Genomic DNA, 18,224 nt, shown 5'->3' on the forward strand with positions numbered 1-18,224 from the left:
CGATTGTATTCGATTCAGAATCCTTACCTAAGCTAAATTATAGGATTCTTCAGTTTTAAGTCTGATTGCGAATGGGTTTTCTCATTGACATACTCATTTCTATTTTGGTAACGAAGCTGAAAATTGAGGCATGAACTGAGCGTTGTTGTCTCATCAGTCGTAAATCTGTAAGGAGCGAGAAAAGAACGATGATTATATTCGGATGCGCAACCCGAGCTTCAAGATGTCCTTGAACCGTCGCTGAACTAGTAAGATACACTCGGCCATGGAGCACCGCATCCCATCAGTAACATCATTAGATAAGTGGGCATATCAATTGCAGGCTTTTCTATTCAGACAAATTAGGAAGACGTCCAGAACTGCCTGGTTATCATACTGATGCTCCAATTGCTGTAGACGTTTGGTATATACCATGGTAGAATTTCTTCAGGAACAAGGAAGATGTATTGAACTCAGGTGAATTGGCCTACGCCTAGGCGAAGACTGACGACAGCGAATAGGAACGGCGAGAGTGATACGACCATGGTGACGCTTATGCTTGTGGTGGAGTGCCCAACTGCGGCGATTTAGGCTACTGCGGTCCTCTTCAGAGGATAAAAGGGATGGCGAGGAAGGATCAGATGGAGATCCGTTGCAGGTATAGTTTTTCACATTTCTGACGGCTGAGTAGTCGTTCATGTTCCTCAGCGCGCTCTGAACCCTCTGGTGGATTATCTTGGTTAGCTGGAGGATCAGGAATATCCTCAAATTGGTAGTCCTCTTCTGGTACTACGATGTATTCGTAACCAGGGTTAGACCATTGACTGAACCTAGATATCAAGTGTCTCGAGGTAGGAGGTGAGATGACAGCACCTAAGCCTCTTGCCATGAAACCCGCAATGCCACGAAATTCACTCTGACTGTTTTGATAGGGTCTAGACGGCGACAAATGCCCTTGCAGTCCCAATATTCAGATTGAGTGATTTACGTTGCCACTCCAAGAAACAATTCTCCTGGGGGATGGCCGTGACGAAGTAGGTAATGAACACGCATTCTGTTTGTGTGCTGCCTTGCTGTACAATGAAGGCTTGTGCCCGGATCTTCTGGCAGCAGCAGTTGATCCTGTTGGTGCTGCAAATCTGAGTGCCATTTGGGTAAGGAGTCTGCTATAAATTCAAGTTTCAGACAGATAGTGCTGAGATCACCAAGTACTGAAGTTGTATTGTCTGCAGCAGACGTACGAGGGCATGCTGATCGCGGATATGACGGGGCACCCGTCAGACCGTTGGATTGTTTCAGATGGCAGATTCAATGCTTCTTGAAGAGAAAAACGAGGTGGGAGTAAGGGACCCAGAGATGACAAAGGGGTTAAGTCAGGTTCCTGTGCGACAGGTGCGGATGCGACTTCTAGACCGTTCCTTCAACGAGCTCTCAACCATGTGCAGCAGTATATCTGCGTTGCCAATATCAAGTAGCAATTGGTCCAGGAACTTTCCGCCATTAGGCGATCCGTCACCCAGCCTGTAGTGCGACAGTAGCTACAAGCGTTCGTGTGAGGGTCTGCTAGAGTTGAGTAGTGAGTGACCCATTATCTGACAGGAAGCGACGTAATTGCCCAATCCGCTAGTTGTGGTTTGCGTTCAAACGCTCTAGAAAACTTGCACCTAAAGCCTTCTATCTGGATAGCATTGATAAGTTAGTATTGGATAACACTTCGTCGGCATCATTTAGAAGCTTTCTAAAAAGAAGAATGCCGTGATGGTACTCTTTGTTTAGTCTGCATTCAATGTTCGGACAACGTGGAACGAGTCATGGATGATATCTTGACTATTCACTTGAGCGATCTGGAAGATCAATCAAAAAATTAAGACGATCTGTGGACCAGGGATTGGCCAAGCAAGTTTATCATTATATTTTGTATAAGGAGGGAGAGTGAGGATATGTTATTCGGATGCGCGGGGAGCTATTAAAATAAGTACGTCATGTGTTCCTGTTATGCGACAAAATCCTGTATAGATTATGTCAGATGATTAAGTGCCTCACCGCCCTGACATAAATGCACGTGATCATAAACGATAAGCTACCACTTCAGATAAGGAGATTTTATTCTTCAGCAGAGGAATCGTCTGCTACCATATTCATGTCATCATGGCTTTCAGGGCACGGTCAAGGACGATGTTTCGGTGGGGTGCTAGTGTTAGATCTCGGTTATTAGGTGGTTTTCGCGGATTGGCTTCCGTGTCTGATTCTACGCGGTATGAGAAAATCTTGAATCAACATTCATCTATAACTTACTGATTTCGTTTCTTCCAGACCCTACGATGTGGTCGTTATCGGAGGTGGTCATGCTGGATCGGAAGCGTGCGCTGCAGCGGCTCGCTCAGGCGCCCGCACGGCGTTGATAACACCCTCGCTCTCCAATATCGGAGTATGTTCGTGTAATCCGAGTTTCGGCGGAATTGGCAAAGGCACGATGATCCGGGAAATTGATGCCATGGACGGAGTCGCGGGCCGAATTGTTGATAAGGCGGGACTCATGTTTATGGTCCTCAACCGATCCAAAGGTCCGGCCGTTTGGGGTCCTCGCGCGCAGATCGACCGGGAGCTATACAAGATTTACATGCGTGAAGAACTGCTCGCGACAGAAAATCTGAGCATTGTGGAGGGTAAAGTGGCAGATATCGTTATCTCGAAGGAAGATGTTGGGACGGGTCCTGCTGCGCCGGCTGGGAAAATAGTTGGGGTCCGGTTGGAAACAGGCGAAGTGATACCGACGAGCCGGGTTGTGATTACCACAGGTACTTTCTTGGGAGGTGAAATTCATATCGGACTCAAGGCCTATCCGTCTGGGAGAATTGGTGAGGCTGCAACATTCGGGCTGAGCAAGTCGCTACGCGAAGCAGGCTTCCAGCTGGGTCGGTTGAAGACCGGAACGCCGCCGCGGCTGGATAAAAAGACGATCGACTTTTCAGCGCTGCAGGTCCAGAAAGGTGACATGCCGCCTATGCCGTTTTCTTATCTTAATGAACGAGTTCAGGTGGACGAGGACGCTCAGCTTAACAGCTTTCTAACCTATACCAACAATGCCTCCCATGATATCGTTCGCGCCAATCTGGATAAATCCGTGCATATTCGAGAAACCGTGAAGGGTCCGAGATATTGCCCATCGTTAGAATCCAAGGTTATACGCTTCAAGGACAAGACGCAGCACCTTATTTGGTTGGAACCGGAAGGCTTTGCGCCGAACGAGGTCATCTACCCTAACGGGATCTCAATGACTATACCTGAGGATGCTCAGTTCGAACTACTGAAGACGATCCGCGGTCTCGAAAACGTACGGATGCTCCAGCCCGGTTACGGCGTAGAATATGACTACATCGATCCGCGCAATCTGTGGCCAACGCTTGAGACAAAACTGATCAGCGGTCTCTACCTAGCCGGACAGATTAACGGCACCACAGGCTATGAAGAAGCCGCCGGACAAGGGATAATCGCCGGCGCCAACGCTGGCCTGTCAGCGCAGGGCCGAGAACCTCTCACCCTCACCCGTTCCGACGGCTACATCGGAATCATGATTGACGACCTCATTACCAAGGGTGTTTCCGAGCCTTATCGAATGTTTACCGCACGCAGCGAGTTCCGCCTTTCCGCACGATCTGACAACGCTGATCTTCGTCTTACTCGCCTTGCCCACAAAGCCGGCATCGTAGGCAAGAAGCGCTGGTCCCACTTCAGCGACACAGAAGCCCAAATCAAAGAACTGCAATCGCTCCTCTCCAACACAAAGCTACCCCTCGCAGCATGGGCCCGGAAGGGGTTAACGGTTCGCAATGACGGCACTGTCCGCTCTGCACACGAGCTTCTTGCCCACAGAGCCGTCGGGCTCGACGACCTGATCCCACATATTGAATCCCCATCAGGCACCGCATACACAGCGTCCTCGTTCGCGCCGGAAATCCGCAACCGCGTTATAGTGGAAGCTCGCTACGCGCCTTACGTGTTGAAACAGGACAAAGCGGCCGCTAGAGTCCGTAGATACGAGGATTTTCCCATCCCGCTTGACCTGGATTACAATGCTATTCATGGGATCAGCACGGAGGAGCGGCAGGCTCTAGAGCGCGTTCGGCCGGCGAATATCGGCATGGCCAGGCGGATTGAAGGCGTCACTCCAGCTGGGTCTTTGCAGCTTCTTCTTCATCTGGGACGTCTAGGGCGGAGGCAAGAGAATGCTAGGCGGATTCCGGCAGACATCGAGGCTGACACCGACATGTCAGGGCTGGAAAAGACGCCTGATGATATCTCGACTTGATCGATGTGCTTCAATCAAGGAGCTTTCGTGAATGGAGGAGGTGTACGAGTATGCGAATATGCATTGGCCATTTACCTACATTTTGATCTTGGGTTCAGCGACAAGGCGCAGGCGGCAGAGGAGTTTAGTTATACATAGGGCCTTTATTCTCTGTTAGATAATCGGCAAATACTTGCTGTTCTATCAATCTCATGTATATTATTCTCACCTACAATTACAATGATATTAAATAACAGCAATCTACCTACTAGTGGACTCATTAAGCTACCAGGTACCCCCGCCCACGTCCAATTACCTCTCCTGTACGACTTTCTCGGAAGATACCTCTAATCTACCTGCCGTCTACCTCTCACCCTTCCCTCAGTGACATTCCGTTTCCTTTACGCCAATCATCTGTCCATGCGTCCCCTTAGCTTTCTTCGACTCAACGCATTCCCCTGACACTTCAAAATAACCGGGAGACGAGTTACACAATCCTTAGCAGTGCGGTCCGCGCAGACGGATATTCATCGCCTGGTATGACTATTGGACCGTTGACGAACGAGCGCGTGCTACGATCTACGTCATTCCCAACGGTTTGATATTCGAAACTGCAAGCCGCAAATTAAAAGTACGGCATGGGGTGCCCTGCAGACCCGGGGAAATGGCTGAATTGGGTTGAGGAGGGGACACTGGCTGAGGTAGGAACCGTTAAGGTTGTGCGAGAGGCGTTGACGGGGGGACGTTGTTGGATACGTTGGACTTGGACGCGTGGTCGTCATGTGGTGGTTGGTTGCAGTGAGTTCTGATCACGGTATGCCGTACTTGGGGTGGTATGCAGGTACCTGCAGGCAGAGGCAGGTAAGTAGGCGCTCAGGTGCTCGATCCTGTTTCAGAGTCGAAGTGTTCAGTGAACGGGACCTTGTTCTGTATGATGACGTGCCTTCCAGATCAAAGTCGACGCGCATGCAAGGGATCGCTGAAGGGCAAGTTGTACGAACGACGACATTATGCAGAGTGATGTCTGCAGAGCAAGTCGACGCAAGGCTTATCACATGGCCATCAACCTCCTATTACCTCCTATTATCTCCTACTCGACCTTCTCGATAGAGCGCAGTTGGTGGCCTTATTGGCGGCTTCCGGCGCCCTCTTCTCCGCGTAACGGTGACTCTAACCTTGGATGATTTTTCAGCCCACGCCGATTCGGTAGCTGCAATGGGCTCGGAGGCACAGATATGGGGTAAGAGGATCAAGGCTGCACTACCACTGAACAACCTATGACTGACGATCACCGTAGTGGACGAGTCTGGTACCTCGACTACGAAGGAGTGCCCCGTACTTGAGCCCGGCCAAGCATCGCACCGCTCTAGCAGTCGATAGTCACCACATGGCTCGATGTTGGGAACTCGGATCCGGAGAGATTAATTTAATTGACTTTGCAGTAGATTTTGACAGAGATCGCGCAATCTGGATCGGCATAGTTTATCCTGTCCACTCTCCTGAACATCCCATTCTCACCGATGCGTCGGAGTATTCTGAGACTCGAGGATTCACATGAAAGCTGCTCGAATTTTGGCAGTCAACGTGGCACAACAGTCAGTGCAGGAGACTACTACGACTAGCCCAGGATCCGCGGCGACCTGGAGGACCTGGAAGGCGGGAAAAAGAAAAGAAAGGCTGGTCCTTTTGACAGCTGTGGGGTGCGCTCGGGTTGGTTGCCTTGCTAGACCTGTTCGTCCGGATTCCGGAGACTTGTGGACAGTGCGATTGTCTCATCTACTCCGTACTCCGTCGACTTAGACTCTGGACTACTGTAGACCCTCAGCTCAAGACGAAGCCGACGGACTTGTTCCCATTGCTGGAAAGGCGCAGATCGACCCGCGCCCTGCGCATCTGCCAGCTGCGAGGGGGAGAGCGCCGGCTGAATGCTTGGCGGGCACGTGAGGAGAAGTATTACAGCTTACCGGGACTGTCCTCCGTACTCTGAGTACTCCAGAGTACGTCCTGCGCGGGACTCGAATCCCGTACGAGGTAGTTGATCTGAGGTGGAGGCGAAGACACGAGCGTGTGGAGAGTGTCTAGCAGCAGTCTAGCTCCTGCAAGCCTGTTCCTTGGAAACCTATCACGAAGGATTACCCTGCCAAGTCGCCCATTCCAGCAGTCCAATGCATCGGGGGCCAGTCCAATGGGAAATTGCTTAGTGGGATTTAACTCGCAGCCATCCAATCACTCTGGACATCGTATCCGACCAGGGGGTCTGGCTGGATGATTTTTTGGGATCTTTCGGTCATCGTGTGGGAGCCAAGTCTGTAAGTGTACGCACACACTTGGCCACGCCATTCGAGGTGAGTCCGGTAAGTGAGCCTGGTGTGAGGGCTCCTCTTACTCAAACCAGCCGCCTACATTTGTGCCACTGCCACTACCACTACCATTGTTCCTGCCTGCATCGGCCGATCAATCGCTTTCGCTCCCACTATTGACGCTTCAGCTGGTCGTCGAGACCCGTCGGTGCATCGCCGCATCGCCGCGGGGTTTCCTTCTTCCAATGACACCGATCGGCTTCCAGTGACCTCGTGTCCGCTGTCAATCCGCCCCAGTTCAAAGCATTAGTTATTTTATTGTCCCGCACAACCTCCGTCTCCATCGCTCAGTTCTGGGCCCCGTCGGCTTTTGGTGCTTTTGTTGCTTTTGTTTCACTTGCTAGCTTGCGAGACATGATCACCTGTTCCTAGTTTCCATCCCACCAGCCTCTCGGCGTTAATCCCGGTCAGCTCTAGCGCACTGGAACAGCTGCCACCGGAATCAGCGCCACAATTTCTTTCTCTTCAGAGTCCGTCGGATAGAGGCAGGAACTGTGCATGAGAGCTCCCTCAAGGCTCCTACAGGGCGGCGCGTTCTGGCAACCCAATCACCTGCTACAGGCCTCCAAGTTTCTGTCTCGAAAACGAAGATCTGGCGGATTCGCAGCTGCTTGGTTCTTGTCGGTTTCGGTGACAGTTCATGATCTGTGGCGTCACCACTGTACTCAAGGCAGGGCGGAACACCGGTTCTTGCTCACCATTCGCTAAACCGCCAATTCTGGATACGAAGCCATTGGCACGAAGGCCAATAATAAGCACAAGAGTTGGAGCGGCCATTTCTCTTGCTCACCTAACGGTGGACTCCGTACATATTATTTTTTTTGTTGGCTGCATCCGACCACTGCACACTACTACTCCCTGCACCCGGTTCCTGCTGACTAGGCCCTGGCCAAGCCATTTTCTCTCTACGCGCACACACCAGTAGACCGCATGAGGATGTATTATTGCACGTGGAAATTAGCCCTCCAGTCCAGTCAGCCACAAATATTCTTCAAGCGAAGCTTGAGGGCAACCCAGTTGTCCTCGCGTGATAACGAGATGTCAAGATAAAGACGCTTCCCCAGTGGTTCATGCTTCTACTCACTTGACTAACAGTGTGTACGAGTCAGAAGACGTTTCTCTATCCTACTTTTGCAGCTGCATGCAATAATACGGCATAGTGCGACAGCCTTCGCTGCAGTTTTGTCAAGCGGCCAGTGAACTCTTCCCGTTATCATGCAATCCGACCAGGTAGCCCCGGTACTCGCATGTAAAAAGCTGCACGTTTTGTCGAAGCGTCGACAACCCAACGTTTGATCAAGATTTAACGGGCGAGCAGATGCGATCGCACTGCCTAAGCGCCCAGCTGACGCGCCCTGACTGATAGGACCCATTTCCCCAGAAAAAGACGTTTTCCAACTCTACTCCATGGCCAGTTTGGGTTTCGGCAAGCACGCGCCAATTGTGTTCGCTCATTTTTCACCCGCATCGCTGGGACTTGGCCGGCATCCGCTCTCTGCTGTTATCCCTGGCCCTCGGGGTTCCCAAGGTGTTAGTTTTAGAATCTGGTATCCGAAGCCCTGGATGGAGGAAATACTATGTTGATTCCCTGCCGTCAAACGGCCCTTTGGTACATATCACCCGTTCAACAAGGGTCCTTGAATTCATTGCTGGATCTACTGGGGATCTCCCGCGAAAGTTTTGTGATGGCCCAATATAAGCTCACGAGATGGGCCCTGAATCCTGGCATGTACCGAGGATTCACCCTCCGGGCAACTCTAAATCTCCCAGACCCCTGGCCGCCGGTTGCCCCAATGTTTGTGTGGAACCTCTCTCTAACCTAAATACCACTTGGTATCTTCTCTAGTATTTTGTCTGTGATGAAACGCCCATTGTAAGAGTAAGAGAGATCAGGAGTACTCCATACGCGAATTCACCCAGCGTGGACTCAGCTAGTAAAGGGGATCGGCATAGCGGTCCTTAGAGACGCCTGGTCTCTCACCTACAGAGTATGCAGTTTATTGAACCCGACTTCGCCCGACGGCTTTCAGAAATTGAGAGCATCATGGCCTCAACAGTCCCAAGCATAATCCAATAGTGATCAGCATGCCTTTTGACTGGAACTTGGGAAGCGGTGCAGATCATCGAGGAAGCCGGCCTGCGGAAAAAGAAAGGGAGAAGGCTAGACAGGATCGGTTTCGATTTTCGATCGCAAAATTGCAGGCTACCACTGAGGCTAGTCGGAGAGGTGCGCACAGTCCCCTTGCTAAGTCCCTCTGGGCTGGTTGGGCAGCAGGTCGCAGGTCTCGCGGTCACATCCTTTCTTGTCGCAGTCGCGGCGTCAACCATGACCGGTTTTCTGGAAGCTGACGAAGACGCCTGAAAAAGCCACGGTCATAAGATCTGCTCATGCACGAAAACGTTGTTTTCGTCAGTATCCTCCATAGTCCCGATACGAGTAGACGCGAATCCCCTCGAGACTTCCGCAGGCTTTGCAGAGCTCGGGCGGCGTTTGCCATTTTGGGACGCCACGAAATGATCTCGGACGAGCTCTGGGGTGAGATTTAGAAGGCAGGCCGTCTTGAATTTCTATTTGATGTGGAGGACGAGGAGGATGGATGCGAAACAGGGCCTACTCCGTAGTTACTCCAGAATTGCTAACCCCCAAAATGACAACTCGAGCCCGCAGCCCACTCTTCGCCGAGTCTCAACGCCTGGATGGGACCGGCGGTTTCCATCACAAGACACATAGTCTGGGAGATTACGAGGAGCTGATATCATGCTGGGGTCTGGCATCCGGCGGCCAGGAACTCTCAGACCTCACAGGACGGTTCCATGGGCGCCAGACACGGATGTTTCTTGCTCTGGCGATAAGGTCGATGCTCGATCGACAACAATAACAGCTGAGGCGATGGGGCAGGCTTGGATGAGGCATATATTCAGGATTCCATACGAGACGACGAAGGGAACAGTCGTTGTCAGAGGCTAACGCGCACAGTCTACTCCGTACTCAGGCTCCGCTCCTAAGCGCACTAAGAGAGCTAGTGCGGCCCAGGGCCCCAGAGACTCGATGCGATGAGCAGCGCACATCATCTCATCCTCTCCGCCAGGGACGCCGGCTTCATTGGCAGTCGCAGCTGGCCGGTCCACCTGGAGTGCTGGATCTCGGACTCGCCCTAACCCCTCAAATAACGCTGGCCAGTTGAGAATGGGATCTGAAGAAAAGGCGAGTTCGATTCCCACGGTGAAATCACCGCGGGGAGACCTCGACCTGGACGAGGTTGGGCCCCGGTAGTATGAAATTACGAATAGGATGACCACTTGACGAATACTTGATGTAAGATGGTGAAGTCCATCTGTAAGGACTGAGGATGGGATGGTTGGAAATGGAATGGCTTGCTTTTGCTGCCCTGGGCGAGATCCGCTTCCCCTCTTCCCAACCACAGTCGGCGCGGGCAGTCGACCAGCTCCACCCCTGGGCAGCTTAGCAACCAACCCATGGTAGAATGGGGGACGATGACCGCTACGACTAGGCGTCCCAGTCCCGAATAAGAATAATCGTGTAATCGTCTTGAATGTGGAATCGTCTGAATCGTCTGAATCGTCTGAATCGTCTGAATCGTCCTAATTGTCCTGATTGTCCTAATCATTTGAACCGTCTTATCGTACTTAATCCGTCTACTCTGTCTAACCGGTCTTCCACAGCCGCGTCGCTGGAGTAGTATGCAATCTATCTGGCGATTTAGTTGCTGGAGGCTGGAGATCCCGACCTCAACGCCGTTCGACCCCGTTCGTTGGTCGGTCGGTCGGTGGGTTGGTTGGTTGGGTGAATAATTAGAATAAAACCGACTGTGGTGCTATACCTACTACTGAACGAGACTAGGTGTCGGTACCTGCTTCCTGTTTCCCCATGTCGAGCCCCGGTCAAGCTTGTCCCTTGTCGTCCGTACGTAGTACGTATTATTCAGCCCGGCGCCCGTAACCACCATCAATACCTCAATACCTCATTACCGTCCATACCGTCCATACCATTCGACACCACCGCTCACGAGTCCCAGCCGGGCGGTTTTCGGCTTATTTCGCTGCAGCGCGCGCATCGTTGATCATCATTATTGCCCAACGACCGCTGACCACTGCACCCCGTATAGAGTAGGTAATGCAGTAGGTCATATATGATTATATATTAGTAATTGGCTGGTTGCCCGACTGTCATATCATCATCTGCATCTCCAGATGATAGCTGGAACCAAATTGTTGCAGCTCCACTGCAGTCGGTGCTCCTGCTTCTTGGGATCGCTAGTGCCGCCGCAGTCAGTCTGGTTGGTCACCGACTCTGGGTCGCCCCGCCGCCCATCGCTGCCTCTCACCCGCACTATCTCGGTCGTAGGCTCGTACACTAGCTCGCCCATCGGCTGGCCCTTTTGATGTGGTGGTGGTGGTCGTCAAGAGGAATTTTAATCGGTTTAATCGGTTTAATCGTTTAACCATTTTAAATATTTTTTATTTTGCATTACTAGTATTATTAGTATTAGTATTATTATTATTACTATTATTATTATTATTATTATTCGTTTCAGTAGAAGAAAAAAATAAACGAATAGCGCGTTTCCTATTTCCTCACTTAGCTGGGGCCCATGCAGGTGGCCCGTCCGATCTTATAAGACTAGACTACGTAGGTCTACCTGGTCTGGTAGGAGGAATAACGCGCCTCTCGAGACTCCCAGCTCTCAGATCATCAGTATCGTCTGCGTGGCCGGGCCCTCGCACTCTGGATGTCTTGTTGACTCTGCTCTTTCCTTTCTTTTCCTTTCCCTTCCTCTCGTATCGCCTCGCTCTCCCGCCGGCCGCCAACCGGGCAGCGTCATCGACCGCCCATCGTCTCTTGCGCGGCACTTCCAGTCCAGTCCAGTCCAGTCCTTATCTCATATTAAGTTCTGCAGAGAATTAACTTAGCTTCCTTGACAGCCAGCAGGGAATTCCCGCGGCCTCAACCTGCTCGTCTCTGCTGCGATCCCGATCAGGTCCCGTGGAACCAGCCAGCCAGAGCTCCATCCGCCATCGGGGCCAGATTCATTGCCAGTGTCCGTGCTTGCGTCGATCCAACTCTGGCTACACCCTGAACTGTGGCTTGTGGTTGAGGGGGGAGCTTTAAACGCTGGGCCAGTCCACCCTTGGTCCCTTGGGTGGTTTTCGTCCTCTGGTACGCCTGCTGGACTTGCGAGCTTCCTGGACCTGTCATTTCGCTACTTCACTTTTTGGAGGTTGATCCTCTCCTCCACACATCCTCCCCCCTCCCTCTTCGCATCCTAGAGAGCTTATTATTTTGCCTCCCTCCCCGCCAACTCTTTCCTCTATTTACTCTGTTCCTAACTTCCCTTGCGTCCCTAGCTCTCTCGTTCTCTCGACATCTTACCTCCCCCACACTCTCCCGAAGGGAAGCTGTTTGAGCTCCTAGGGTCGTCCCCCCAGCCCAGCTGCCGGAGAGCCTCTCCACATTCGCTCTTTCCCTGCTACCAGCCAGGTCTCCAGTTCTGAACTATCTCTTTCTCTTTTCTCCTGCCAGAGATCGCCGCGGTCTTCAAACTCTGAACTCTGATCATAGATCTTGCGTGGGTTGCAACTCAAATCGATTTACCTCAGTCCACAATTCCCAACTAGGTTCGAACCTACAAGCAGCAAAAGTCAGCCACAATAAGAGTTCGAGGGGAGGATTCAATATTCAAGAAAGATGGTCAATGGCAATTCGACTGTGTTGGAGCCGACCTTCAACGGCTACGTTGCGACTACCCATGACGCTCTTATTCTCTTTGAGGCGTGCTTGACCGGAGTGTTGCACCATGTGCCTCGTCGGCCTCACGATCGGGAGCGCAGCCATCTGGTTCGCAGCGGGGCCGTCTTTATTTACGAGGAGAATTCATCCGGGATCAAGCGATGGACGGACGGCGTAACGTGGAGCCCCAGCCGCATTCTGGGTAACTTCCTCGTCTACCGCGAGCTGGAGAAGCCGTTTCCCCCGGGTGAAAAGAAACGGGCGATGAAGAAAACCACCCGGCGCCCCCTCACGTCAGGGAGGCCCGGGGAACCGTACGCGCGACAGGATAGCAACGGGGGCAGCTACTCTCCGTCACCAACAGCCAGTGGTTATGGAGCAGAGAGGACGCATCAGTCGGAAATCGAGAGGGCGCTGGTCGGCTCGCTGGTGGATTCGTATGGTTTCAAGGAGATGGGGTTGGTGAAGAAGACGATGAGCGTTACCGTTTCTGGCGTGACACATCACCTTGTTTCTTACTATAGCGTGGAGGACGTGACGCGAGGAGTGCTGGCGCCGCCGTCAGCGGTCGAGGCGCTCAAATATGTCCGGCCCCGTCCAGAGCTGACGCAGAAGCAAAGCTTCCGCGCCCCAATTGACGAGCTGGAACATGTGGGAATGGAGGTTACGAGTGATCCATCCCATCCGTTCTTCCCTTATCGCTCGCAGATGGTGCCGACTCCGCCGTACTCAATACCGGCTCCTCAACAGGATTTCTATATGCAGCAGCACCACTACGCACCGGTGACGCATCCTGCGCAGCCTAATCAAGTCGCAACGTTCACGCTCGGCGGGCCGAGTCCTACCCAGCAGGCCTACCTTCCCACGCCCACCGCGCCAACGCATATCCCGCAGCCCCAGAAACAAGAAGATTATACTCAATTCCGGGCCCAGGGCCCGTACGCCACCGGCTTCGATCCGCTTGGTCACAATGCGCTTTCTTCGTCATTGCAGGCCGGTATTCCACCTCTGACGAACCCGATAAACGAGCGGGCACGCTCCCAGTCAGATCAGAGTCAGGCCGCTTATCGAAACTCCTCGATCTCTTCGCGAAGTGTTGCAACCGATGCGACTTCCCCGATGGACCCATCGACACCAGCATATTCGCGGGGAAGCAGCTTCAGTCTGGCAAGCCAGCTGGATGGATCGGCTCATTCACCCCTGGAGCATCGTGGAATGAGCTTTGATGCAAGCATACCCCGGCGCGATTCGCACCAAATCTCGGCACAATTCTATCCTGGAAGCCGATCGACCTCAGTACTATCTCAGTGCACCAGTGCCTGCGACTCACGCCAACTACCCAGTCACGACCTGGGCGGCGGCTGCTCCGCCGCCGATGTAATACCTTAATTTGCATACACCCCGGTCTTCTGCTTTTGCGACTCTTTTCTTGCCGGTTGCTTATGCCCCCCTATCTTTTTGCTCTTTCTTTCTCTATGCCATTCCGCGTGATTCCCCTATAGTCTTTTTTCAAGGGCGGCAGATTGGGCATAGACTTCGCATATCTCTATGGATGAATACCCGGACGATGCACAGCTCTTAGAAAGATGTCGGCGGTTTAATGTGGGTTTTCTACGATGTCACGACACGCACCAAAACTGATTGTTGAGCCATTTTGTTTCTTTTGTGTCCGGTCATAGGGAGGGCTTCTGGGCATTTGTCTTTCGTTGCTGGGTATGACGCGTTTACGAGCAATGGGTCGGTTCGGGCGGTTATCTGGATTTTTTTTATAGCTGTTACAGCATATCCCTACTGTCGTTTGTTTCTATTCTTGCTATTCTATGTGAATCCGAATCATGAAGCAGAGTCTGGGCTCTCCAAGCACTACCCTATGTCAACATCGTTCAGACTGATATCCAGAGTCTTCGGTCTCAGCCGCAGCACACTCTACTAGTGATGTAAGATAGTCTTTTTCTTCTTTCTCTACAGGGTTAAGATCAGAAAGTCAGTGCGCGTTCGACTAAGTCCAATATTAGACAAATGATGGTTCGGGTTAGTAGCAGCAGGCATACGAGTTCATGCAAGGGAGAGCCCATATCGCATAGATGGTACTATATGGCCAGCTCAGTTCAGCTGGTCATTACCTAGTTATCAGGATTGAATTGAAGGGTCCCCATTGGCGGCTTTCGAGAATTGCCTTTTTGTCCGTCGACTGGGTCTGTCTAGATTATACACTAGAATTTACCCATATTGATCTTCCATGACGGATCATCGATAGTAGAAGTTAATAGCTACAAAAGTATATCCACTCACTCGGCTACTGTTTCTTATTGGATCCAATCTATCAGCCACGCTCGAGTTTAGATAACGACTAAGGTATTTTTGTGCGATGACTGGCTGCATTCAAGGGCTGGGTACCTACTTAGTTACCTGACTCCTTGCGACTCCTCATCCTCGGGTAGACCTGGGCATAGGCATAGGCGTGGGTGTGAGCATGACCGCGGGCAGGTAATCAGTAAGGGCGTGGTGAGGGGGCAGCTACCGTAGCCGAGGCGCAGTTACGTACTGGAGTTGGTGTGAACGTCGTACCACTCCTTACTGGAACGCCGTAGCGCGTCGCTCGCGTGGCGAGTCTGACTCGTGCAGTAGAACGGCATGTTTGGAATGTCAATGGCAATTCCCTGCCACGAATAAATCTTTTTCTGCTGCTGATGTGCAGGTGGAAATCGAGGAGATTGCCCCTTGCGTCGCCAGTTCGAGCGCGTGGCTTTTTGCCGTAACATCATTGTACTCCACCCCCAATAAAGCACACGACGGACTACAGGTATGCATGTGTCCTGAAAAGTGCAAGTGAATGTGGGTTGCCGCAATAAAGTCCTTGTCTCGTTCTCACGTATGCGTCAGGTAAGGGAGACGGGCTACAGGATGACTTGAACTGTATAAGGGGAAGGTGCGGGGATCGATGTCGGGGGATATGGACATTATTTACACTAGTTGACTGAATATATATCTATATATATAATAATATTATCTGGTATATAATAATATCTGGTGTATTAGGCTTATAATATCCATTGGACTTTATGGGCAACTGGATAGGATTCAAGACATACTCAGAATCCACTCGAAGGAATCTATAACCTTGATTGCGGCACCGTCATGGGAGTGGGTCGGCTGCAGCAAGGTGAATGGGACAAAGGTACGGCTGAGATCCGTATTATATTATGGGACGTTAGGAGAGTTGATGTGCTGTGCGATATTCGCACGTAACTAGTTCGGTCTCCAGAGTCTTTACAGTGCAGCGCAGGTCTGCATTCTGAATTGGCCATACTCATGCTGGTAGCCGGTATAAAAAGTACAGGAAAGTATGAAGTGACATAACGACACAGAAACGAGGAAAGAAGAATTGCTAAGGTAGACAGTCTTGAGCAGATAAGACGAAGACAAACTAGCCAAATGCTCTTGGGGCTAGAAAACAATACCGGCAACTTAATACAGCCCTCCCTCTAATAACACGCCTCGCTATGCTAATTAAGGGTGAATGGAATCATCGCCAGTATTTCTGATGCTGCCGATATCCCTGCCGTGACTTGGCGCGCGAAGTACTGCCCTGTCCGCTGCTGCTGGTCCTGGCAGGCACTTTCGGTGCATTCGTGAGGATCGTATGCAACTCACTCGATTCTCTGTCCCATGCTCTCTCTTCGCGGGGTCGAAGAGGTGTAGAGTGTTGTCGTCGGGATTGGTGACGGGGTTGTCGTGATTCTTGCTCAGGGGCTCGTCCTGGCTCATAAACCTGTCCAGGTGGCATTGGAAAAGGGTATGGGACTCCGTCTACTGGTCGCTGGCCTGGATATGGCATTGGCAATGGGTAGGGGTTTGGGGCCGGTGCTGGGTCTTCTATCGGCGGCGGCAGTGGCATTGTGCTGTCTGGCTTTTGCGGAATGAAACTCCCTCCAGCCGCTGCCTATCACAGTATCAGCATCCAATTTAGGCTCCTTGGGCCAGGTCAAGAAGACAGCTGGGACTTACCATAACCCTGCCCCCTGATAATGTTACGTACTCGTCCAACCCAGCAACCAACTTCGCAAAATTGAACCCTCTCCTCGACAGCCCCGAATACGTGTGCGATCTCGGCTTCAACTCGTCTCCAAACCGCTGCCCAATACTAACCCGAAAATCCACACCCCTCTTCCGTCTAGCGGCTCGATATCTCTTCCACAGCTTCACCCACCAGCCCGGGTACTGGCCCAAGATCCAACACTGCAGCACGGGCTCAATCTCAAGCACAAACTGCACCCGGCTCTCAGCCCCCGGCTTCGCAATCAACATGGCGAACGTGAATTCCCGCGGTAATCCCGAGCGCTGCAGAGTATTTTCCTCCATAGTCCATACGATCTGACTAGCGGGGATCCCGTTTTTGCTCCGCACAGAGCCCTGAATACGCATCATCTCATAGCGGTTGAAGCGCCCATTCAGACCTGCTGCTGGCGAGAGGGATGCGAAAAGCGGGAGCTGTGCGACGCCTAACGAGCCTGAAAGACTATAGTTCCATTGCAGAGTTTCCGGGACAATGGAGCCGTGGAGAAAGTGCGGCGCGTGTTTGAGGAAGTGCGGGTGGTTTGTTTTTCGATGAGGCCCGGGGGGACTTACACTGCCTCTGTTGCTGTAGCCGGGATACCGCAGAGATGCGCGGATTGTCGCTGCCTTGAAGCGGTGATTCCTGGTGTCTGGCGAATGAAAGACAAAGTTGACGGCGAGGAAGTCAACATGGTCGAAGTCACGGTCTGAAACAGCAGAGGTTGAGTAGTGACCGTGCTGGAGGCGCTGAACGTGGGCTGTTATATAGGCGTTTCCAGGGAGGCGACGCTCGTAGATGCAGGGTCTGTTGATGCTGAGGCGCTGGTCGGGAACGTTTGGGTCGCACGGTTCGTCTCTTGGTAGGCTTGAATCCTGTGCTCCCTTCGGCGCAGTGGTGAGAATCGGCGCTGCGAGATGGTTTAGCACCATGGCTGCAGCTATACAAACCTCTGCATTGGTAGAGAAGTTATAAGTAGATGATGCTAAGGACGAGCTTTGAAGGTGAGGTCATTGTGTTAGTCCTGCTGCACATCTTGTGAGGCTCGTCAGGTGAGCGCTGTCAGGTGGAAGAGTAGCGTCCATGGGACTGTCAGCAACAGGGCAGATTACTGCCTCACTTGAGCAGCTCATACTCATAATCCCTGAGGACTTCTCACTCTGGACGTTGTATTCTTTTTCGTTCATCTCACTGGGTCGAACCCGAGATGGCTGCGTTGGGATATATATATATATATAGAGGTGCTGCGGATGTGGATACATATAGAGCCCACGACAGCGATTATCCACGAACGGACTCGATGTTACAACAGATGATCCAGAGGGGCCCAGTCAGTTTCATACATAAGAGCTGCCTTCCCAGTAAATGTCCACGATGTGCAGGACTTCAGCATGACTGTTTGTCCATGGTGTAACAGATGTTTAGCCTATGCCTGATCAAATACACGCAGGTCATCCTCCTCTCGAGTAATCCTCTGAATCTCAATAAGATAAAATTTGATCGTATCTTCATAGGAGCAAATCCTAGCATTCTTGGGCGTCTTCTACATCAGGAGCATAGGGCCTGACGAAATTCTGCAAACTCGGTCCTTTCGAAATCCTTTGTTATATTCGAAGTTGCAGACTCTAAGACGAACCTGCGCAAGCGCAAAAGAATAGAATGTCCAGTTCAAGTGAACAGACGAAAAGTCAAGCTGCGCTTCGTCTGTCAGGCTGTGCTTTACTTGCACACTGTCGATGTGCTTATCAAGATCAAAGGTGCTTTGAGGTGATGTCACCTGACCGGGACGAGATT

At 51.8% G+C, this 18,224-nt stretch overlaps 3 protein-coding genes across 3 annotated transcripts, besides 4 other annotated features; 2 read left to right on the forward strand and 1 right to left on the reverse strand.

Annotated features, from left to right (window-relative positions):
- Window positions 1-297: part of a sequence feature (contig 1.234 1..4253(-1)) that runs on past the window's edge.
- Window positions 298-18,224: part of a sequence feature (contig 1.110 1211..298245(1)) that runs on past the window's edge.
- ANIA_06577 (tRNA modification protein MTO1) lies at window positions 2,115-4,507 on the forward strand. Its single transcript, XM_659089.2, has 2 exons — window positions 2,115-2,234; window positions 2,293-4,507. Exons 1-2 carry the CDS (start codon window positions 2,128-2,130, stop codon window positions 4,286-4,288), a joined length of 2,103 nt encoding a protein of 700 aa, XP_664181.1. The 5' UTR covers window positions 2,115-2,127; the 3' UTR covers window positions 4,289-4,507.
- ANIA_06578 (protein osaA) lies at window positions 12,335-13,765 on the forward strand (the record flags this gene model as incomplete). The annotated part of the gene is made up of 1 exon (XM_659090.1): window positions 12,335-13,765. The coding sequence occupies one exon, from the start codon at window positions 12,335-12,337 to the stop codon at window positions 13,763-13,765; it is 1,431 nt and encodes a 476-aa protein (XP_664182.1).
- Window positions 13,817-13,849: a sequence feature (Short protein (ANIA_11521, CBF71027.1) was converted to a misc_feature.).
- Window positions 14,009-14,029: a sequence feature (Short protein (ANIA_11521, CBF71027.1) was converted to a misc_feature.).
- On the reverse strand, window positions 15,903-17,362 carry ANIA_06579 (uncharacterized protein; the record flags this gene model as incomplete). Its single annotated transcript, XM_659091.1, has 2 exons — window positions 15,903-16,319; window positions 16,385-17,362. The coding sequence occupies 2 exons, from the start codon at window positions 17,360-17,362 to the stop codon at window positions 15,903-15,905; spliced, it is 1,395 nt and encodes a 464-aa protein (XP_664183.1).

Source organism: Aspergillus nidulans, chromosome I (genome assembly GCF_000011425.1).
Source record: "Aspergillus nidulans FGSC A4 chromosome I".
NCBI lineage: Eukaryota > Fungi > Ascomycota > Eurotiomycetes > Eurotiales > Aspergillaceae > Aspergillus > Aspergillus nidulans.

Bases quoted from the DNA above. Each gene is read 5' to 3' on its own strand.
- ANIA_06577 (XM_659089.2), top strand. From the start codon at position 2,128: ATGGCTTTCAGGGCACGGTCAAGGACGATGTTTCGGTGGGGTGCTAGT. The intron at 2,235-2,292 runs GTATGAGAAAAT...CGTTTCTTCCAG, and splicing joins TCCGTGTCTGATTCTACGCG to ACCCTACGATGTGGTCGTTA.